The 19723-nt window shown below is 50.5% G+C and overlaps 1 protein-coding gene across 15 annotated transcripts in view; it reads right to left on the bottom strand.

The window, feature by feature from the left end:
• Ablim2 (actin binding LIM protein family member 2) overlaps positions 1–19723 on the bottom strand; it is a 125736-nt gene that overhangs the window by 96476 nt on the left and 9537 nt on the right. For 10 of the 15 annotated variants that reach the window (XM_031341772.1, XM_031341777.1, XM_031341774.1 and 7 more), the window contains exon 1: positions 1970–2058. The exons of the other annotated variants lie outside the window; for them this stretch is intronic. In XM_031341772.1, the coding sequence (XP_031197632.1) occupies positions 1970–1994 (25 nt within the window). In that variant the 5' untranslated portion in view covers positions 1995–2058. Of the gene's footprint in view, positions 1–1969; positions 2059–19723 lie in introns of those variants that run through there. 15 annotated transcript variants of the gene reach the window in all.

The following is a 19723-nucleotide window of genomic DNA, read 5'->3' as shown; positions in this document are numbered from 1 at the left end:
CTTCTTCACAGGGCTCTTTGCAGTAAAAATGGTTTCAGCTCTGAGAAAAACCTGATTTCTCCGGTTTTCTTTCCGTAGTTTATGTTCTTGGAGTCATTTCTAAGAAACCGTTGCCCAATCTGAGATAATGAATATTTATCCAGTTTTTTTATCTTGGCCTTTTACATTTCAGCTCTTTCTATAACTCCCCATAAATAGAATAGAATCCGCCCTGCCACTGTCTGCCTCAGCAGATGCCGGCTTTCCACACTTTTCTCCTGGCTTCTTCCTCTCAGGAGCAGTGGTGTGGATTGCAGTTATGGGATGTGGTGCGGTGTTCTTGCTATTGCTTTCTACTCTTTGCCATGGGTGAACTGAATGTATCAACTCCCACACAGGAGACAGCCATTTAGGAAATGGATGGTCATGTGTGCCCTGCCCCAGTAGCCACAGTATCTTCATAATAGCAGGGAAGTAGGGGCTAAGGATCCAGCAGTCAACCCCATTCTCAGCCCTGAGGCCTTAAGTAAGCCCTCCTTCCTTGGGCCATCTGGTGTGGTAGCCATTGTCCTTCCTTTTGGGCAGTATTTTACAATATTATACTGAATGGTTTTATGTCGACTTGGCGCAAGCTAGAGTTTCTAAAAGGAGGGAACCTCAATTGAGAAATGCCTCTATCGTATCTGGTTATAGGGCATTTTCTTAATTAGTGATTGATAGAGGAGGGCCCAGCCCATTGCAGGTGGTGCCATCCTTGGGCAGGGGTCCTGGGTTCTATAAGAAAGCAAACGGAGCAAGCCAGGAGGAGCAAGCTAGTAAGTAGCACCCCTCCATGGCCTCTGCATCAGCTCCTGCCTCCAGAAGCTGTTGGAGTTTCTGTCCTGACTTTCTTCCATGATGAAGAGCAATATGGAAGTGCAAGCCAAATAAATTCGTTCCTCCCCAAGTTGACTTTTGGTAATGGTGTTTCACTGCAGCACTAGAAACCCTAACCAAGACAAATATCAAGTGTGTGTTGTTTGTACCAACATCCAGGGAGCAAGGATGTGGGCTATGGTTCTTGGGGCTGGAAAGACCCTACAGGTCAGGCAGAGAAGCCAGAGAGGGATGCCTGGATTATATTCCCCAAAGACCTGCTAGGCACTGTACCTGGTTCTCAGAGGAGGGAGGGATAATTGTGAGTAGAGGCAGAAGCCTGGCCAGAACTGGCCACGCTGAAGGCTGTACAACCATCTCAGTCCTCTATTCTGGGTCCAGCTGTTGCCCAGCATCCCCTCTCTCTGAGCCCCCAGACCTGTCTCTTCTCACCATGCTTACCCTGCAGGACCTCCTACTGCACAGCCCCTAGACTTAATGCTTTTATCTCAGAGGCATTCTCCATGTCCACACCAGAAGAAGGGACATTCCTATTACATTCCTTAGTGGCTGGTTTCCTTGACAGAACAGTCCATGCAGTTGGGGCATGTATATAGGACGGTCACTGGGGCCCTGACCCCTCCTCCCATATACTAGGTATCCCTTCACCAGCTGTGACCATCACAAATGCTTCCAGACATTGCTCAGTGTCCCCTGGGGAACAGCAAGATCCCTTTGGTAACCACCGATTTAAACAAATGAAAGAATGAGGGAGGAGGGAAGTGGGGGAAAGAGGGGGCAGACACAAAGAGCCCGCAGTCCAGTAACTCCATCCTGAACATAGGACAGAGGTGCTAGAGTCCAGTCTTGTTGGCCTTCTTTCTGTGAGCCTCAGTTTCTTCATCTATGATATAGGGTCACCCACCTCACCCCACATAGCGTTAGTCCCCAAAGCCTGTATATGATAGTCGCTTCACCATAATCACAAGACACCAAGCTGGACAACACTATCTTCACTCAGGCTCCATCCTCTAAGCTCATCCATGGGTCTCAAGATTTTTCCTTCTAGCCAGAAGCTAAGTCCTCCTCCCTGGCTGGCTGGTGTGAACACAAAGCAAGCTATTCTGAGCTTTACCTGTCCCTCCTCCAGGCAGCCCCATGGAGTGGCCTCCTCCTGAAGTGCCAGTAGCTCTCCTTCCAAGGCTGGGCCTAGCACCATGGAGGCCTCAGGTGGCTGGGGGAGTGGAGTCGTGGCCTCTGTGGCTGACACATCTCCCAGGGACAAGCCAGGGGGTCACATGGCAGCTACCACCCCCCACACACACACACAATCGGAGGCCAAGGCAGAACAGGGCCAAGCCCTTCCTGGAACACTGAAATAGCATCCTGCCACTGCTGCTCCAGAGATGCACCTGTTTTCCAGCATCCGGAAGGGAACTCTGACAAGGCACTGGCAGGGTGGGGCAGCTGCTAGCCCTCAGGTTTGTGCCAGAGGCAGTGAGCTTACAACCCCTCAAGGGTTCCATGTAGTAGTCTGTACCAGTGTTCCCAGCTGCCCAAACAGCACCCTCAAGGGGTGTACATGGACGGTTATAGCCCTGCTTTCCATAGCTGTTAGACTGTTGAGAGATAGGGGATGCCAAGTGGGAAGATAGATGCTGTAGGCACGGTGAGGCTGGCCTCTGGTGCCCTGTATGCAGGGAATGCAAAGTGGAAAGAGTGACATTTTGGGCATGATGAGGCCAGTGCCCTGTGGGCAAGTTATCCTAGGGAAAACTCAGCCCGCCCATCCACTGGACATGCCCGGTGCTCACTGTAAGAGGGAGGACCGATGATCATCGCACCTAGTGTTTGCTTTCTACAGTCTGTCTGCAGCTCCTCCTAGCATAGGAATAACTGCCAGTGGCTGGCCACCTCAGGGACAGGAACAAGGGCACGGGCATGGAAGGGAGGCCAAGGTTGTCACAAATCACCTTCCTATGAAGCCTGGGCCCTGGGATATCAATGTTGCCCACACCTGGGGGTGGAGATGAGCTCCTGAAGGAGGGGCTACAAGGAAAGAGAAGGAGGAAAGGAGAGAGAAATCACCAGCTTTAGAGCTGAGTCCTGATTGTAGGTGGAGTTATGTGTCTACATCCTGCCCCATGCACCTTGGAGGGAAATGGGGGGGGGGGGCAGGCAGGCAGTGAACTAGCATCTCTCTGGAAGATGGACCCCAGCTCTAGCTTCCTGGGAGATTCCCTAGCCCCAGCTTTCTGAGCAGGACAGCAGATGAGATGGTATAGAGTCAAGAGTATCTTCAAGACAGCTGTGTGCTGAAGCACTTTGTCCTCATCAGGTTCTCTGCTCCCCAGTGGGGTGATGGGGCCCCAGGAGTTGACAGCAACTGCCTCCTCAGCCCTCCCTATCAGCTGTATCACAAAGTCTACCTGTCCACTCTCAATTCTGTGACTGTGCAAGAAAAGCCCCTCCTCCAGATCCAGGCTAAGACCTAATTGGTTTACGCTAATGTGCCATCTACTATTCCTTCCCAAGAGATGTTTGCTTGAGGGATAAGGAACCTTGGGTTGGGCTTGGGGGAAGAACACTCCTTCCCCCCCCATTCCACCCCTCCCCCCTCCCCGGCCTCAGATCCTCCAGGTTGTACCTCATTTTCCTTCTGAGGATTTAGGATAAGGATATGAGGGGAAGTGCTGAGGCACTATTCCTACCCTTCCATGCTGATGCAGAAGGTCTCAGAGAGAGGAATTACAGTCCTAAAACCTCTGAGCTCTGAGGGGACATAAGGGACCAGAGCTCCTTGTACCATGTCCACCGACCGCCATTGCCTAGTGGCTTCCAAGCTGCTCATATAAGCTGCCCTAAGCAAACAGCACCCCCGACACACATGGGTGTACTTACCTGTAGTGGGTAGTGTCTTAGTTAGGTACTGTGAATAGACACCATGACCCTTTATATGCAACTCTTTATATGACTCTTTATAAGCAACTCTTATAAAGAGTTGCTTTATAAGCAACTCTTATAAAGGACATCATTTAATTGGGGCTAGCTTATAGTTTCAGAGGTTTAGTCCATTATTATCATGGTGGGAAGCATGGCGGTATGCAGGCAGACATGGTGCTGAAGAAGGAGCTGAGAGCTCTACATCTTGATCCTAAGGCAGCAGAAGGAGACTGTGTACCACACTGAATTTGCCTGAGCATATGAGACTTCAAAGCCCATCCCCACCGTGACACACTTCCTCCAGCAAGGCCGGAGGTTTATGTGGTTGGCTTGGACCAATGACTGCCCATGGGCAGAAGTGACCATGTGACTCATTCCTATTCCAAGCCTGAGCAAGCAGTCCTGGCCACCCCTGCTTCCTTTATGCTTCTGCTAGTATGGCAAGACATATGTGGTAGCCTGTGGGCCCAGAAGAGAGGAGAGAAAAGGAACAGAGGCCCCACCATACCCAGCAAGGGCAGCTTACCTCCAGCCCACTACAGACCTTCAGTAAGTGATAAGAATTCATTGTTGGAGCTGGAAAAGTGGCTCAGTTAGTTTAGAGCACTGGCTGCTCTTACAGTTTACCTGGGTTGGGTTCCCAGCACCTACATGGTAGCTGAAAAACATCTGTGACTCTAGCTTCAGGGTACCCAGCACCCTCTTCTTCCCTCTGTGGACACCAGGCATATACATGGAGTATATACATACATGCAGACAAAACATTCATATACATAAAGTAAATAAATAACTCTTTTCCTAAAAGAATTTGTGGTCAATGAATGCCTGTGACCTCTGGCTGTTCTGCTGTGGATGTATTAGTGCCCTGGGTCACTAGGGACAAATTGCTGTAGACTAGGTATTTACAGACTAGATGGACTGGAACCAGAGTCCAAATGAGGGGTCACTGGGAAGTTCAGGCATGGTCAGTACCAGGCTGGGGACTAGGGAGAGATTTCATCCTTGCCTCTCCTGCTGCTGAGACCCCCACCCACCTCTGCCTCTGGGATGCTTCTCCTTCTCTGTGGAGCTGTCTATACTCCCCCTTTACACTCTCCCCTTTCTTGCAAAAAATGTCTGTGACAGCAAAAGGGTAGGGGTGGGGCTCAATCTCATGGTCCTGGGCAGTCTCCTGTCTCAGCATTCTTAATAATAAAATTCTTATAATCCCACCTGCAACACTCCTGTTTTCCAACTAAGAAGATGGTTTCGGGTGGGAGGGCTGGGTTTGGTTTGTTTCTTTGTTTTGTTTTTTCTTTGTTTTGTTTTACTGTTGTTTTCTCAGCCTCCCATACTTAGCAATGATTTGGCTAATGTGACATTAAGTATGTGCCAGGCCTCCTCAGAGCAGTCCTTACTGTGGGGGATGCACTCAGCCACTTCCTATTCAGTTCAGCTTCTTATGTAAAGCATGCTGCTGCGACCCACTAAACTGATTTCACGCCAGAGAACAGGTCGCCACCCGCAGTGCGCAACATCCTATCCCAACCCCCACAGCTGTCCTGGCAGGGAGGGGACATGCTAAACAGCAAGATTTAAAGGGAAGAGGTGAGCTGTTCACACACACCCAAAGTAGAACCTCCACCCCAACCCACCCAGACACTTCACCTTCTCTCTATTCTCTCCCTCATGCCAGCTCCCAAGGCTGCCGCCTGCACACCCGAGAAGCACATAGGTACCAGCAGTTCAGACCCACAGGAGCCTGGATGTTTCTGGGAGAGAGGCATTTGCTGGAGGAAGCAAAGGTTTGTGTGTGCAACTCATCTAACTCATCTCTCTCTTGAGCTCTACTGATGGATTGGGAAGTGCCCCGCCCTGGGGAGCCCTTATTCTCACCTTCATACTGTCCCCTACAACCTGACACCCAGTGTCCCAATTCCCATTGTTCACAACAATATCAGTGGTTAAGATTACAGCTGAGCATCCATGATTCAAGATGCCCAGGACCACAAATGTTTCTGGTTTCTAACTTCCCAAAGCACTCAGACTCCTGGAAGTATGTCTGAGCTTAGGATGTTTGTATTTGCATAATGGGATCTCAGGATATTTGCATATGCATAATGGGGTTGCAGGGACCCAGGCCTAAACCTAAACCTCAGACTCATTAACCTCAGGTCTTTCTTCTGTATTCTGAACGTAACTTGACATCATATTTTTAAAAGTTCTGTGCATGAAAATGAAGATTCATGCTGTGGAATTTTCCATTTGTGACACAGTGCTGGAGCACCAAAAGTTCAGGTTTGGGAGTGTTTTGAATTCTATATTTTCAGCTGAGAGATTTTCCAACTAGACTAACATCTTCACTTTTGAATAAGTAAACTCAGGTGTCAGAAACGGGTATGACATAGCAGAGATTTTTAGTGTGACTTTAAAGGGAACAAGAACATGCACTGCCTCTTCGAGGATAAGCAAACTCAGGATTGGAGGGGCAGGAGACCTTGCATAGTTGCTGGTAAGGGATGTTGGTCCTAAGTACTGGGCCCCCAGCTCAGCTGGGCACTGGATGCCTCCCTGGGAGACCCACACTCTCTGTCACAGCCAGGAAACAGCTCACTGTTATCTTCTCCACAGCTTTGCCCTCCACAGCTGCCTTAGTCTCTTACCCAGCACCCTGTGACCTTGGCCCAGAGACCTTTCCTTAGGGCCTGTCTGTCCATCTGTAAATTGAGGATGTGGCCCACCTAGGCTGCAGGAGGTTGAGGAGAAGATGTGCTAGGACAGGGCTGGCCCTCAGGACAGGCTCTCCCTGCCAGTTCCTGACAATATCCAGGCCAATTGGCACAAAATCCCATGAATAACAGGCATTGATTCACCCATAGTTACAGAGAGCAGAGGCCCCATGTCGATGAACGCCAGGACCACATTTCCCCTGGGACCCAGGGAGGACCCCACCTCCTTCCTGCCTCGTTAGTCGCTGGCCATCAGTCTGTTATTGGTCTGTGGCTGTACCACCCCCATGGCCTCCTGGCTCTGTCTACCATCTGCCTTCCCTCTTCTAAAGATGACAGTCAGACTAGATGGGGGCCACCCTGTTCTAGTCCAGTTTCATGAACTCATATTGACTGGATGCCTATAGCAGCCTAAGGCTGGAAACTGAGTATGTCTCTGCAGCATGTCCTTCCCTCCTAATACCCTTCTTCCCTCTTTCATCAAGGTGACCGTCAAGGGTTAGATCAACCAGAGCCAGACATCATTATCCACATCACTCTCTCCTCACAACTTACAGGGCATCCCATCCTCTCTGCCACCACAGACCTCAATCCCTACCCTCCTGGCCTGGGACTCCCTGTACAAATGGCCATCTTGTGGGTGTGTGGGAGGGTTCATGAGCCCTCTCAGATTAAAAGGAAACCCCTCAGTGCTGCAATTTGAAACAGCTCAGCGTAAGCTATAAGCTTTCCTTCAGTCCCATCTCCTTGCCTGTCCTCATGTTCCTTTGTTGTGTCCACCCTGGAGGCTGGCCCACCTGTGCTCACCCATATATCAACCCATGGGACAGTGCACGACACAACTCCCCCTAGAGAGTAATGCCCAGGGCCCCTAAGGAACCAACAACTCTTGGTCTCAGGGGTACAACCCTGACACTGGACATCAGAGCTCCTTGGACAGATGTTCTTCTTATGCAGAACACACAATAATGCTCTCAGCACCTTGGGAGGGCCTAAGGAGCTAGGCGTGGTGCCACAGGCCTCACCCTACATGTCACTCACAGGCTAGCAACCTGCCAGGCTGATTCTGGTCAGTATAGTATGGAGAGGGTAAGAGGTGAGCTCCCAGCTGCTTGAAGGCACAGGGTATAGGGGCAGAGGATCTCTCTAGGGGATGAAGACAGTCACACTAACCTTCAAATGGTAACAAGAAGGTGAAGAAGTCAAGAGCTGGTCCCTATAGAGGGGATGGAAGGGCTGTGAGGCCAGGAGACACAGAAGCGGGAGGAGCCAGGGCAAGCCTTGAATACAGGATAGAGGGGCCTCAGGTCCATAGGAGGTCAAGGTAATCAAATACATAACAGATCTGAAGGGTTAGACTCTTCACTCCCCCTTCAGAGTTCCTCTCCCTACACACCCTGCCTGAGTCCAACAACAGCTTGCTTCAGGCAGGAAGCCACCACCCTGCTGCCCCTCAGCACACACCCTTCCCAGCTCCGTGAGCCAGACTAAAACCAGAAGTGACTCCTCTCCTTGTGTGACAAGATGCAGTCCACTCGGCAGCTGCCATGACAACGCAGTCCACACTCCAGCTATCTCCTGAATCAACAAGGAAATGACAAGTGACTGGACAAAAGACAAACAAGGAGTGGATGGGAACCCAAAGATGCAGGTAAGGGGCACCCAGGAGCCCTGGGCTAGGACAATGACTTGCCCGACTCCTATCAGACTGGTGTCCCTCCTGGTTAGGGCAAGGAAAAAGCCCGAAGGCCACTGGCTGCTGTACATGAAATATAATTAGGCAAGCTCCAAATGAGATCAGGTACCACCAGAGCCCTGCATCCAGCTTAAAAGCCACTCCTGACCCTTGGGTGTGGAAAAAGGTCCTTGTGCCCTTTTCTGTGTGGATATACACGGGGCTACTCTTGGGGAGGGTGGATTGGCAGAAGGCATTCTTGAATGTCCATTCCACCTACAGGCATGTCCTTCCCCTTCCATCTCCAGGTGCATGCTGAGGCATTCGAGGGAATTCTCATGGTAGCAGTGTGCATACAAGTGTGTTTACCTGAAGTCTGTAGTGCTCAGCCAATGCAAGCCTACAGACTCAGACCAACCTGTGCAGGACATGCATAGCAAACACATCTGGATTCTTCAAGCACATCAGTGACATGAAACAAAAGCAAAAGGACAGAAGGTTCTAGAATAGAAGGAGAAATATGACAGCCAGCCATGGTGTGGGTCTAGTCAGGATCTCTAGGGAAAAGAGGAAAACAAACCTAAGGGTACCTATGAATGCCCTGCCCTGTGATGGAAGCTCAATCCCCAGTTAATAGTACCAAGGTGGTGGAAGATGCATGAGGTGGGGCCCACGGGAAATGGGTGGGTCACAGGGACTCCACCCTGGAAAGGGTTGGTGTGCGCCTCATAGGATGGGCTGACTGTGCCCCAGGAGATGGACGAGTTATCAGAAGCGCAGGTTGCTATGACACTAGGCCATCCCGTGTGGCCAGATGTTAATGCATTTGACCAGCTCTAAGCTTCCTTCTGCTTCACCACCAAGCTACCACACAGCTGGGGCCCACATCAGGTGCCAGCAAAATGCCTCTCGGACTTTCCTGCAGAGGGAACCGTGAGACAATTAAGTTGCCTTTCTGTTCAGAACAGAGAGGAGCAAACTGTAACAATACATCAGCAGCCAGTGTGTGCAATGAGATGGGTCACAGGGTGTTTGCCATCATTTATTTTTACAATTTCTCTGCATGCTTAAAATCTTTTTTCCAAAAATACGTATTTTGTCAAAGCTAGCAGAAAGTTGATGGAGCAGAAGCTAGATCTGCCAGCAGTAAGATGGAGCCCGACTCTCTTGCTTGCCCTTCAAAGACCTCTCCAGAGTCAGGCAGTGGTGGCACATGCCATTAATCCCAGCACTTGGGAGGCAGAGGAAGTCAGATTTCTGAGTTCAAGGCCAGCCTGGTCTACAGAGTGAGTTCCAGGACAGCCAGGGCTACACAGAGAAACCCTGTCTCAAAAAAAGAAAGAAAGAAAGAAAGAAAGAAAGAAAGAAAGAAAGAAAGAAAGAAAGAAAGAAAGAAAGAGAAAAGAAAAGAAAAGAAAAAGAAAAACAAACAAACAAAAAAGACCTCTCCAGAAACATAGATGGCACTGGAGTTCAGAACTGACTTCAAAGCTGTACAAACCCACCCCTTGCCTCAGTTTCCCCATCTGACCTAGACTTGAAAAATGTGCTTCGAAGTCTGACTTCTTCATTTGTCCTACAACCTCGGCAAAAGCAACCACCAATTCCCAAAACAAAGGAAGAGACAGATAGACAGGCACACATGTGTATACACACACACACACACACACACAGAGGCACAGACAGACACAGACACAGACAGACAGACATATAGACACATAGACACACTGACACATAGGGACAGACACACACAGACAGATAGGCAGACACACACACACATATGCGCACGTGTGTCAGTGCTGCCCAGTTGTAAGTTTTGAAGGTGGGATCGAATGGTACAGGTCACTGGCTCATCCAGGGTCAGGGTGAAGAGCAGAACCAGTCAGTGCTGAGTGACCTAGCATGTGATCAGAGTATGGGTGAAGCACATCACTGGCTGCTGCTGGACAAGAAATGCAACACAGACAAGGCAGGCTCCAAAAGGAAGTAGGTATGCCCAGAGCCCCAGTGCCCACCCCAGAGGCTGGTGCCTAGGCAGGCTGCCCCATCACCTGGCTTCAGATTTATCAGCAGTATCCTGGGACACTGGGACCCACAGGGTGCTGTGGTGAGGCAGACGTGCTTCATCGCAGTGGAACAGCATCCATGGTCGGCCCCTGAGGACATTAGGCTAAGTCACCAAAGAACATGGATGGTGTGGTTCTGCTCCTGAGGGCCCCAGTGGAAAGAACTCATGCTGAGAAGACAAAGAATGGTGAGGGCCAGGCCAAGGTGAGAAAGAGTGGGCTAGTCTCAAGAGGACCACTTCCGGTTGATTTATACTTGAGGTCTTACTATGTGCCTCTGGAGCTAACTATGTAGACCAGACTAGCCTGCACTCACAGGTATCCACCTGAGTGCTGGGGTTGAAGGCATGCACCATCATACACAATGGCTTCCATCATTTAGGGTGGAGGGTTCTGGAGGGGGAAGGTACTTATACTGACAGTGTACTCGGTGCCCCTGAGCCACGCTTCTAAAATGGTTTAGTGGCTGATACTGTGCTGTATCTATAATCCCATGATTAAAAAGACAAACAAACATAAAACCATCTGCAGCCACAATCTGTGCCTGGGGTAGTGAATGAAGCACACCTGCGGTGGATGGGGCACCACAGGGATAACTAGAGAGATGCACCGTGCTACCCTGAGGTCTGGGTCAGCAACCCATCATTCCCCAGTGTCCCTGGGCTTCCAGACAATATGGTGGCTATGGCCTCTGACAACAATGTCCACTGTCCAAGGCCCTAGGGACAGGACATGCAGAATATGGCACAGGCACTTGCTCCCAAACCACAGAGCCACACCACATGGCACAAAACAGCATGGCCATGGGTCCTACTTGACTCTCAAGAGCCAGCAGTTGGTTTCCTAGCTCAGGCCTCAGCCACCCTGGCTGCAGAGTGCTCATATGTGTCCTGGAGTCTGGCATGCTGAGGCTGGCTATCACAGGCTGAACATCTGGAAACCTGTCCCCAAGGGGACTGTTAGGTGGAAGGCTTTGAGTGGTGAGAGGTCAGAGCAGGGCCCTCGGGATAAGAGCAATGCCCTTATAAAAGACACCTTAGAGAACTTGTCAAGAGGGTACCAGCCAGTAACTCAGTATTGGCCTTCACCAGACAGTCTTCCTGGGCCTTGGAGCTCTGGGTGGGGAGAATCCATGTTGAATCTCCAGGCCCTCCTGCAGCCTGGTACTACCATCCCCAGATGTCTGCACACCTGACCCAGTACTGTGCAGCCATGAAGTTTCCATAAGGTACTGGAGCTCCTCCATGCCTCAGAAGCAGAAGGATCAGGGCATCCACAGCTGGCGGAGGCATCCCCTTTCCAGGAATGCCTGGTTAAATGGATAGACAGAGAGGACTTGAGACAGACTCTAGACAGACAGACAGACAGTATTGTGTCAGCCGAGACAGAACAGCAAGGGGTAGCCAACAGCTGAGCCCTCCCTACCCTACTCCAGCACCCTCCCAGAAGAGCTCAGCAGGGAGCCACCAGATGGGGAATCATGAGGGGGTGGATGACAGGGACAGGGAGGGAAGGCTACCCGAGATAGGGAACAGCCTGTGCAAAGGCGTGGCTGTGAGAAGCAAGAGAGGCCTGAGCGGAAATCTCCAAAACTCAGCACGGTGGGGCCCAAGAGTGTGAGAAGATTGCAGGAGAGGTCAGGGAGGGGTAGCTGGAAGACAGCCCTCAGCTAAGCTACTGTGAGGCTGCCATCCCCCAAAACAACCCCACCCAGGGCCCAACAATGAGATACTACAGAAAACAGCATGGCGGTCCCCAGAATACCTAAGCATCATAAGACACAGTAACACTACTTCTGAGATATACACAAAATCAGGAACATGAGATAGGTATCCCATACCAGGTTTACTGTACCGCAGTGACTACATCCAGCAGTAGCTACCCTGGGTCCATTGTCATGAACAGACAGAATATTAGTCCAAACCATAAACTCAGACTTCAAAGGGAAGGTCAGCCAGGTGTGATGGCAAACTCCTGTAATCTCAGCACTTGGGGGACTGAGGCTGGAGGATTACATCTTTCAGACCAGTTTGGGCTATATAGCAAGACTGTCTCAGGAAAAGGGAGGATGTTTTTCTATCTGCTACAACATGGATGAAGCTTTAGGACATTGTACTAGTGAGAAGAGCTAGTTGCTGAGAGACAAACAGAGGGGGAATCCATTCACACAAGATATTAAAAACACACACCAAATACAAGGAGACAGAACAGAGAATGTTGGGAGAGGCAGGGGGCGGGGCTGGGGTCAGTGAGGACACAGTTTGGATGAAAGAGTTCTGGAGATGGATAACCTACGAATGTCACTCAACTGGGCACTTAAACATGGTTTAAATAGTAAATTTTATGTTGTACATATTTTATTTTATTTTATTTTTTAAATTCAAACATAATACACTAAAACAGAAGCTGCTCCCACCTGGAGACAGGAGAGAGTATGGCTGAGCCACAGCAAGGCACCTGCAGTGGAGTAGCACTGAGCAGGGACAGACCCGGTGAGGAAGGAGTTTGGATGCTGGGGAAGGGTCAGGAAAGGGGGCTGTGAGGAGAGCAGGTGTGGTCCCCAAGCAAGGGGAGCCCCAGGGAGCACGGAGAAAGGCAGGAGGAAGCAGACTGTAGTCCTCCTTGGGTGACGAGGACCCACACGCTCTTTCCAAAACAAACCTACCTCTTGAGTGCCTTGCCCACCTGCTTGCCCCTATGCTGGTAGCAAAGATGGGGGTGGGAAGAGCTTTGAAAATACACGGGCAAGGGCCCAGCCACCGCAGAGGTCAGCATCTTCAGTGACATCACTCGGACCAGCAGAGGAGACATCCGATTCCCCACCCTTCGGGGTCAAGGTCATGGGAATGGCAGCCAAGAGTTTCTTTGGAAGAAGAGGAGGTCTGGGCAGCTGGACAGTACCTTCAGAAACTCCACAATGGACAGCAGAGCCAGCGGCCCTGAGGGCTCTCTGAGCTCACTCAGCATGAGCCCAGCCTCAGACAACGTCACCGAGCCTCCCACGGCACGGCTTTGTCCTGTCCACACAAGTCACTTGAGTCCTAAGAGACCAGATGTCACAAAACATCAGAAGGTGGTGGAAAGGGCCGGGGACTTGAGGGTCTGATCCTGGCTTGGCCTCTTTCTAGCCATGTGTCCTTGGCTCTCTTCCCTCAACTCCCAGCACCCTTTGTGTTTCTGAGGATGTTCAGCAAAGTCTACTGGAACCTCCAGTCTCTGAGTGTTCTGAGTTGTGCGCAGCCCTGTGCAAACGGAAGCTGTAATCATGGATCATAAACCCACAGGCCCAGGCCCCAGACTCGACCTCCTCTAATTGCTGGCTTCTTCCTGCCCTGCAAACCGCAGCCTCCCTGCAGAGTTCAGAGTTTGTGCTGCAATTCATTTCTACCCACCAGAGTTCATGGGTACCTGGGGAAATGGCTCTTGCCAGACACACACAGGAGTGTGTTGATGTGGGTCAGGTGGCTGATTTCTGAACGATCCAGTCTCCCTAAGTGGGAGAAGAAGGCCTGTTCAGTGCCAGGCCCTGGCTCTTGGCCTGCAAAATGGAGAGGCAGAGGTAAGTGGCCCCTCCTCTCAGCTTTGAGCTGCTGCAGCCCCCCCCCCCCAGGGCAAGATGGCCCCTCAGGATGCAGGCTCTGTCCCTCCCTGACTAACCCCCTTTTATAGAACTGAAAGCAAGGGCTGGCAGTATCAATCTCCAAACAGTTCAGGCCCCTCCCTGCATCTCTGGCTCTCATGGTCCATGTGGTTCTGTACACCGTGGATACCTGTCCCTAGCCAGGAACTCCCCCACGGCAAGGGCTCTGCATTGTATGACTACTGCCATATACCCCAGCTGGGGACAACACAGAGGCCCAACCCACAAGCTCCCATACCCAGGAAGAACACTGGTGATGCGTTAACAGTGACCTTCCTCCTGTAGGTATAGTGAGCATGTATCCCATGCCCCATCAGTTCTGAGCCTAAAGGACAGAGTCTTGAGGCCATGGCTTCCACCTAAGCCTCGGCTGCTTGACATAATTCCTAGACTGCTTACAAAGGCTGCACTGCTTGTGGCTGGCTATTGGCTCCTGGCAACCTCGAGGCATGGCTGTGGTCACAACATGGGCAGAGAAGGGACCGAGGATCTCCAACAAGAAGCCTTGCCCATGACCAGTCATGTAGTACCGGGTTCATGATCTTTTGCCCCAGCATGCCCCTCGATTGGCATGAACCCTTGCTGGAGCTGTGTGGAGCCTCTCGCCAGCAGAGTCAGCCTGAGTGGACCCTGACAAGAGCTGGTGTGGGGTAGGGAGAGGGGACTGGGAGAAGACATAGGATGTGGCTTTGGCACCTATTCCCTTCCATGTATAGTGACAAATGTTCAGGTCCTCCCTTAGTCACACTGGCTCCTGGTACTGTCCTCTCCTCCCCCTGTGGCAGAACATCTTAAACGGGATGCTGTCCTGTTAGTCCTTATGGACAGATCAGCAGAATCCTATGCAAAGGGGGTGGGGCTTGTGGAAAATGCAGATCCTGGGCTGGCCCTCGGTATCAGCACAGGCTGGGAGCCTAGAAATCTGCATTGCTGGTGCTCAGAGCGTTTGGCTTCTCCTCATCTTCCTTACCTTCCACCCCTGCTTCAGGGTTGGGTCCTCACTGAACACAGCCTCACAGGAACCCCAGGACTAAGAGGTCTCACAGCATCACATACAAATGTGGTACCCACAAACATAAAAGACGGGGAGCACAAGAGGCAGATGGCACAAATGAAGCTACCCCAGGACATCCTTCTGCCAGGGACCCTTTTCTCACTCCTTCATCAAGTTCTTATTTGATGGTATACCACCTCCTCCAGGCAACATGCCAGGCTTCCATTGAGGTCAGGTTTACCCACTGCCTCCCCGAGAAGTTCTTTCTCACCATGTGTAGTTAGCATCTTTTCTGTCTTCCTCAAGGGATGGAGACTTCTGAGGGAGGAATGGCATCTTGGCCAGAGTTTGACACAGAAGTGACTCTGCCAGTATGTCTCAAGCTACTGTACTGACTGTTAGGGGCCAGTTGTCTTAAGGACACTGGGGCAGGGTGGGGGCTGGCCCACCTGAAGAAGGCTAAGGTCTGGGAGCCATGTCTCCTGGCATCTGTCACATCAGCAAATGTCATGTCCTTCTTAGACACATGGATGGAAGCCATACCCAGCTGGCTGCCCGATTTAGACAAGTACTCTGCTGGCTCGAGCTGTCCCTGGTCCCAGATCTGAGCCCTGTTGAGACCCACTGAGCCTCAGGGTGTCAAGGGTCAGAAAAAGGAGATGTCCTAGCTTAGAACAGACCACCGGAGGGAAAGAGGTCCCAGAGCCCTTGGTATGAGACAAAAATCACCCCAAGATTCCAACTTATGGTCAGATGCACTTTCCTGGTGCATCTGACCTTGAACCATAGGTCCCATTTCAAGTAAAAAGGAAGACTCATCTTCCCACAGTTAAGGGATCTTTCTATGTATAATAAATAGTACCACAATGTCCCTGTCTCACAATGGCTGAAGAACAGGAGCTCCTGCCCATGAGTGATGACTCTGTCTGTAGAAAGGAGTGGCTGGAGGGAGAAATAATCTAGACAGAAGGATAGCCCAATGCTGAGTGCCACCAGGAAGGTTCCTCCTCGACTCAGTATGCCCACCTGTAAAATGGGTGAAGCCTTAGGGAGGTGAGTCTGTTGCTTTGCTACCGGTGGTCCCTATGTGATGTGATCAGCTCACAGAGCAGTTTGTTCCATCCATGAGAGAGATGCTGTTGGTTACTTCAAATCTGGTACCCAACCTATATTCCCCATTTTATTCCATCTGAGACCCCAGCCCATGGGATGTGCTGCCTATGTTCAGTGTGGGTCTGCCCTCCCCAGTAAATCCAATCTACAAAATCCTTCCTAGATGTGGGCCAGGTGCATTTGCCGGGTCATTCTAGACCCTATCAAGTTGATGACCAGTATAAACCATTACAGATGGTTTTTATTGGACCCAGGGCTGCCACTAGCCTCAGAACTGGAAAAGCATTGTGGGAGACACATGTTCCTGGCCTGCAGGTCTGAACTCCACTGCCCAGTCCTGCCTGTCACATGACCTTAGGCAGGCCACACTTCATGTCCAGTTGGAACACAATGTTTGCAAATGGGAGCATCACATCACTGGGATTTGTAAGGGTTGGAGGTCGTGCCTGCATATGTCCCCAGAGTACACAGGGCCCTCAGATGCTATAAACCATAGGCATTGATTGCAGTGAGATAAAACAATGGCTCCCTGGAGACCTGCCCGGTCAGTAGCCAGGATTTCTGAGGTTGCCACACCCGGGGTATATTTAGCTCTCCGCTGAGGCACTGCCAGGTGTGAGCATTCCATCTGACCAAGGACGCAGTGATAAAGGACTAAACCTCTGAATTGTAAGCCAGCCCCCATTAAATGTTGTCCTTTATAAGAGTGGCTGTGGTCCAGCAATAAAACCTTAACTAAGACAGATATGGAGTGTTCTCGAAAGGAACGTGGGTTGAAGGTTTGACCCCCCAGGGTGGTCCCACAAGGAGGAGGAACCCTTATGGGATGCAGTCTAGAGGGAGGGTCCTTGGATCACTGGGGTTGATCTCCTGTCTTCATTTCTTGTTCTGTCAATGTGATGAAATACTCTGGCAAAAGCAACTTAAGGGTTTACTTTTTGTTCTTGGCTCAAGGCACAGACCATTCTAGCAGGAGGTCAAAGCAGCAGGAGCAGGACCACAATTAGGAAACAGAGAGATAGATGAGCGGACGTTAAAGCTCAGCTCACTTTCTCTGTTTTACATAGTCCAGGTCATCCCTGTCTAAGGTGGGTCTTCCCACTTTCACTGGCACAGAATTCATCTACGGGCCCACATCCCAGGTGATTTTAGATAATTAAAAACAACCATCCCAACCCATCCCAGTGAAATCCCAACCTCTCTGCTTCCTCTCTCTTCATGCTTGTGAGGTGAGCAGTTGCTCTGCCATACATGCCCAACCACCACCATCAACAACATCAGGTGCTTCTGGAACTCCAGATCCAGATAGGTACCCTCTTCTAGTCATAAGTTAAATGCCCTTGGGTATTTTGTGATAGCAACAGAAAGCTAACAGAAGATTGTACTAGAAGCTATTGACTGTAACTGTGCTAAGGCAGAAGGAAGATCCTATGGGTCAAGCAAGGGGTTTGGAGGCATCTGGAGGAATGGGCTAGAGGGGATCCTGCAAGCTATTGGAGAAGCTCAGAGAGCCATCCTGGGGAGCTCATAAGATCAGGATGTTACAGGAAATGTGTACAGTGGATGATTCAGATGGGATGGGGATTCTACCCAGAACTGGGCAAGTGGTCCTCAGTGAGGAATATGGCTGTGTTTTTCAATGTCCTGACAGCATGTGAGAGGACAGGCTGGTTTACCAGACAGAAACCATGTCATGGCAACACAATGATCGGGCTTTTGCATGGGCATCACTAGCTGGAGTGTGGAAACTTCTGGCTGCATTTAGCCAGATTTACAGCAAGAATGAGGAGCAAAGAGGAGCAAAGCAGAGAAATTTGGAAAGTTCAGCTTGGGATGAAGAAGCCTGTTAAAAATATTAGCTGGAGGGTATGGCTGCTACCTCCCAGGCACATGATGCTTGGGGTTTCTGAGAGATAGGCAGGTGCCTGCAGAGATACCACAGGCACAGAGACCAGAAACAAACAAGGCAAAGCTGTCTCAGAGAACTTCCAGAACAGAAGGCTTTCTTAAAAGGGCACCAGGGTGCCCTGTGTGTCTCAGCCCACCTAAGTTGGGCCAACAAGGCACCCAGAAGCCATTGCAGCAGCTGTGGTCCAAGCCAGCCCTGAAACAACCCCTTCTGCATACAGATTTTGTACTGTCCATGGGATGCTGGCTTTGCAGAGGTAGAATGTGAGGTTATGGGTCAGGATGGCTTTCATTGGCATGACAAAGGAAGGCCCCAAAAGGCCAGGCCAAAGCTACAGGACTGGAAATCCTGCCAACAGTCCTGGGAGATGCTGAGGGATGCTGCAGAAAACATATAAATCCACTGGAGAGAGGCTGTGGGTTGCAGCCAACATGGCTTAAGCGGCAGAGTTGCCTAAGCCCTCAAGGGGTGGAGGAGGGGCTGCCTCCTTCCACAGTCTACCTCAGATGCTGGGCATGAGGATTGAGGGTTTCATGTCTGTCCTGCTGTGCTTGGGTCTTGCATTGGGCCAATACCTCCCATTTTCCTATTCCTAAGTTTTAAATAAGAATGATTACCTCAGAAAATATAATTTTCTTTAATTTTTTTTTTTTAAACAGGGTCTCACAGCTTAGACTTTTTGAGTCTTGGAAGCCTTGAACTCGGGCTTTTTGTTTGTTTTGGTTGGTTGTTTTTATTTTGAATTTGGACTTCCAAGAAGCAGTAGGGCAGGAGAGACATGTTGGGTCTTGGGAATGAAGGGGTGCAGTCTGCACCCTGACATGGATATGAGGCTTTGCATCATGCAGGGATGTTATGATTTGGTTTTTTAAATTTCCCTAAGGCCCCAGTAAGGAAAGCTAGGTCCTCAGGTAGCAGTGTTGGGAGGCTGTGACATAATCTTTAGGAGGTGTGGCCAAGGGAAGTCCCAGGCCACTGGGAGTGTGTCCTTCAAGCACACAGTGGGGCCCCAGCCTCTTCCTTATCCTCTTTCATTTTTTTCTGTCATGAGGTGAGCAGAATTACTCTGCCACATACCCTCACCATTGCATCCACACCCCAGCAGAGGCTGGAGAGTCCTGGGAGCCCCACAGCGGAGTTCACAGAAGCATTCTCTGTTTATAAGTGATTGCTGCAGGTCCTTTCGGTTGGTGACAGGAGCTGACAGTCGCCCTCACTGTCTCTAGACTGCAGTAGAGTTTTGCAGAGGCCGCACATGGGATATCATAATCAACTGATCATGGAACCAGACATCAGAGTCTGGTCACTGTGAATCTGGGTGCTAACGAGATTCACAAACCTGCAGAGCGACTCCACACTCATTAACTGTGCTCATGGGTTCACACAAGAGCAGTTTATTACACTTTTAATTTAACAACTTTAAAAAATTCTGTATTTTAATTTCTAGCTTAGCAAACATCCTTAAGTGCAACCCACATAAAAGTACTTAAAGCTGGGTCCTAGAGCCCTGGAGGCCTGGGAGATCCCACGGAACAGACAGTCTTTCTTGGCCTGTGAGCTCTGCCTGCCTGGACGAATCAGTGGATGACATAGCCCCTCCTCTATTGGGGCTTCTGATGCCCAGCCCCCAGCCATCCTGGGAGCAACACCTCGGCAGCATCTCCCAAGGCAGCACCCTGCTCTCAGGAGTCCTGAGTACTTAAGGCTCAGTATGTTTCCCTAACTGCTTCTAAGAGACAGCCCTGTCTTCCGGCTATGGAAATAGCAAGCTGGGGCACACGGAGTGTTTACATTTAGTCAATTAAGAGAAACGGTCTTCAGCCTATGAAAAGTTATCTTCA

The sequence above is a fragment of the Mastomys coucha genome, unplaced genomic scaffold, assembly GCF_008632895.1.
Source record: "Mastomys coucha isolate ucsf_1 unplaced genomic scaffold, UCSF_Mcou_1 pScaffold22, whole genome shotgun sequence".
Taxonomy (NCBI): domain Eukaryota; kingdom Metazoa; phylum Chordata; class Mammalia; order Rodentia; family Muridae; genus Mastomys; species Mastomys coucha.
This window is presented reverse-complemented; position numbering and strand designations above follow the sequence as displayed.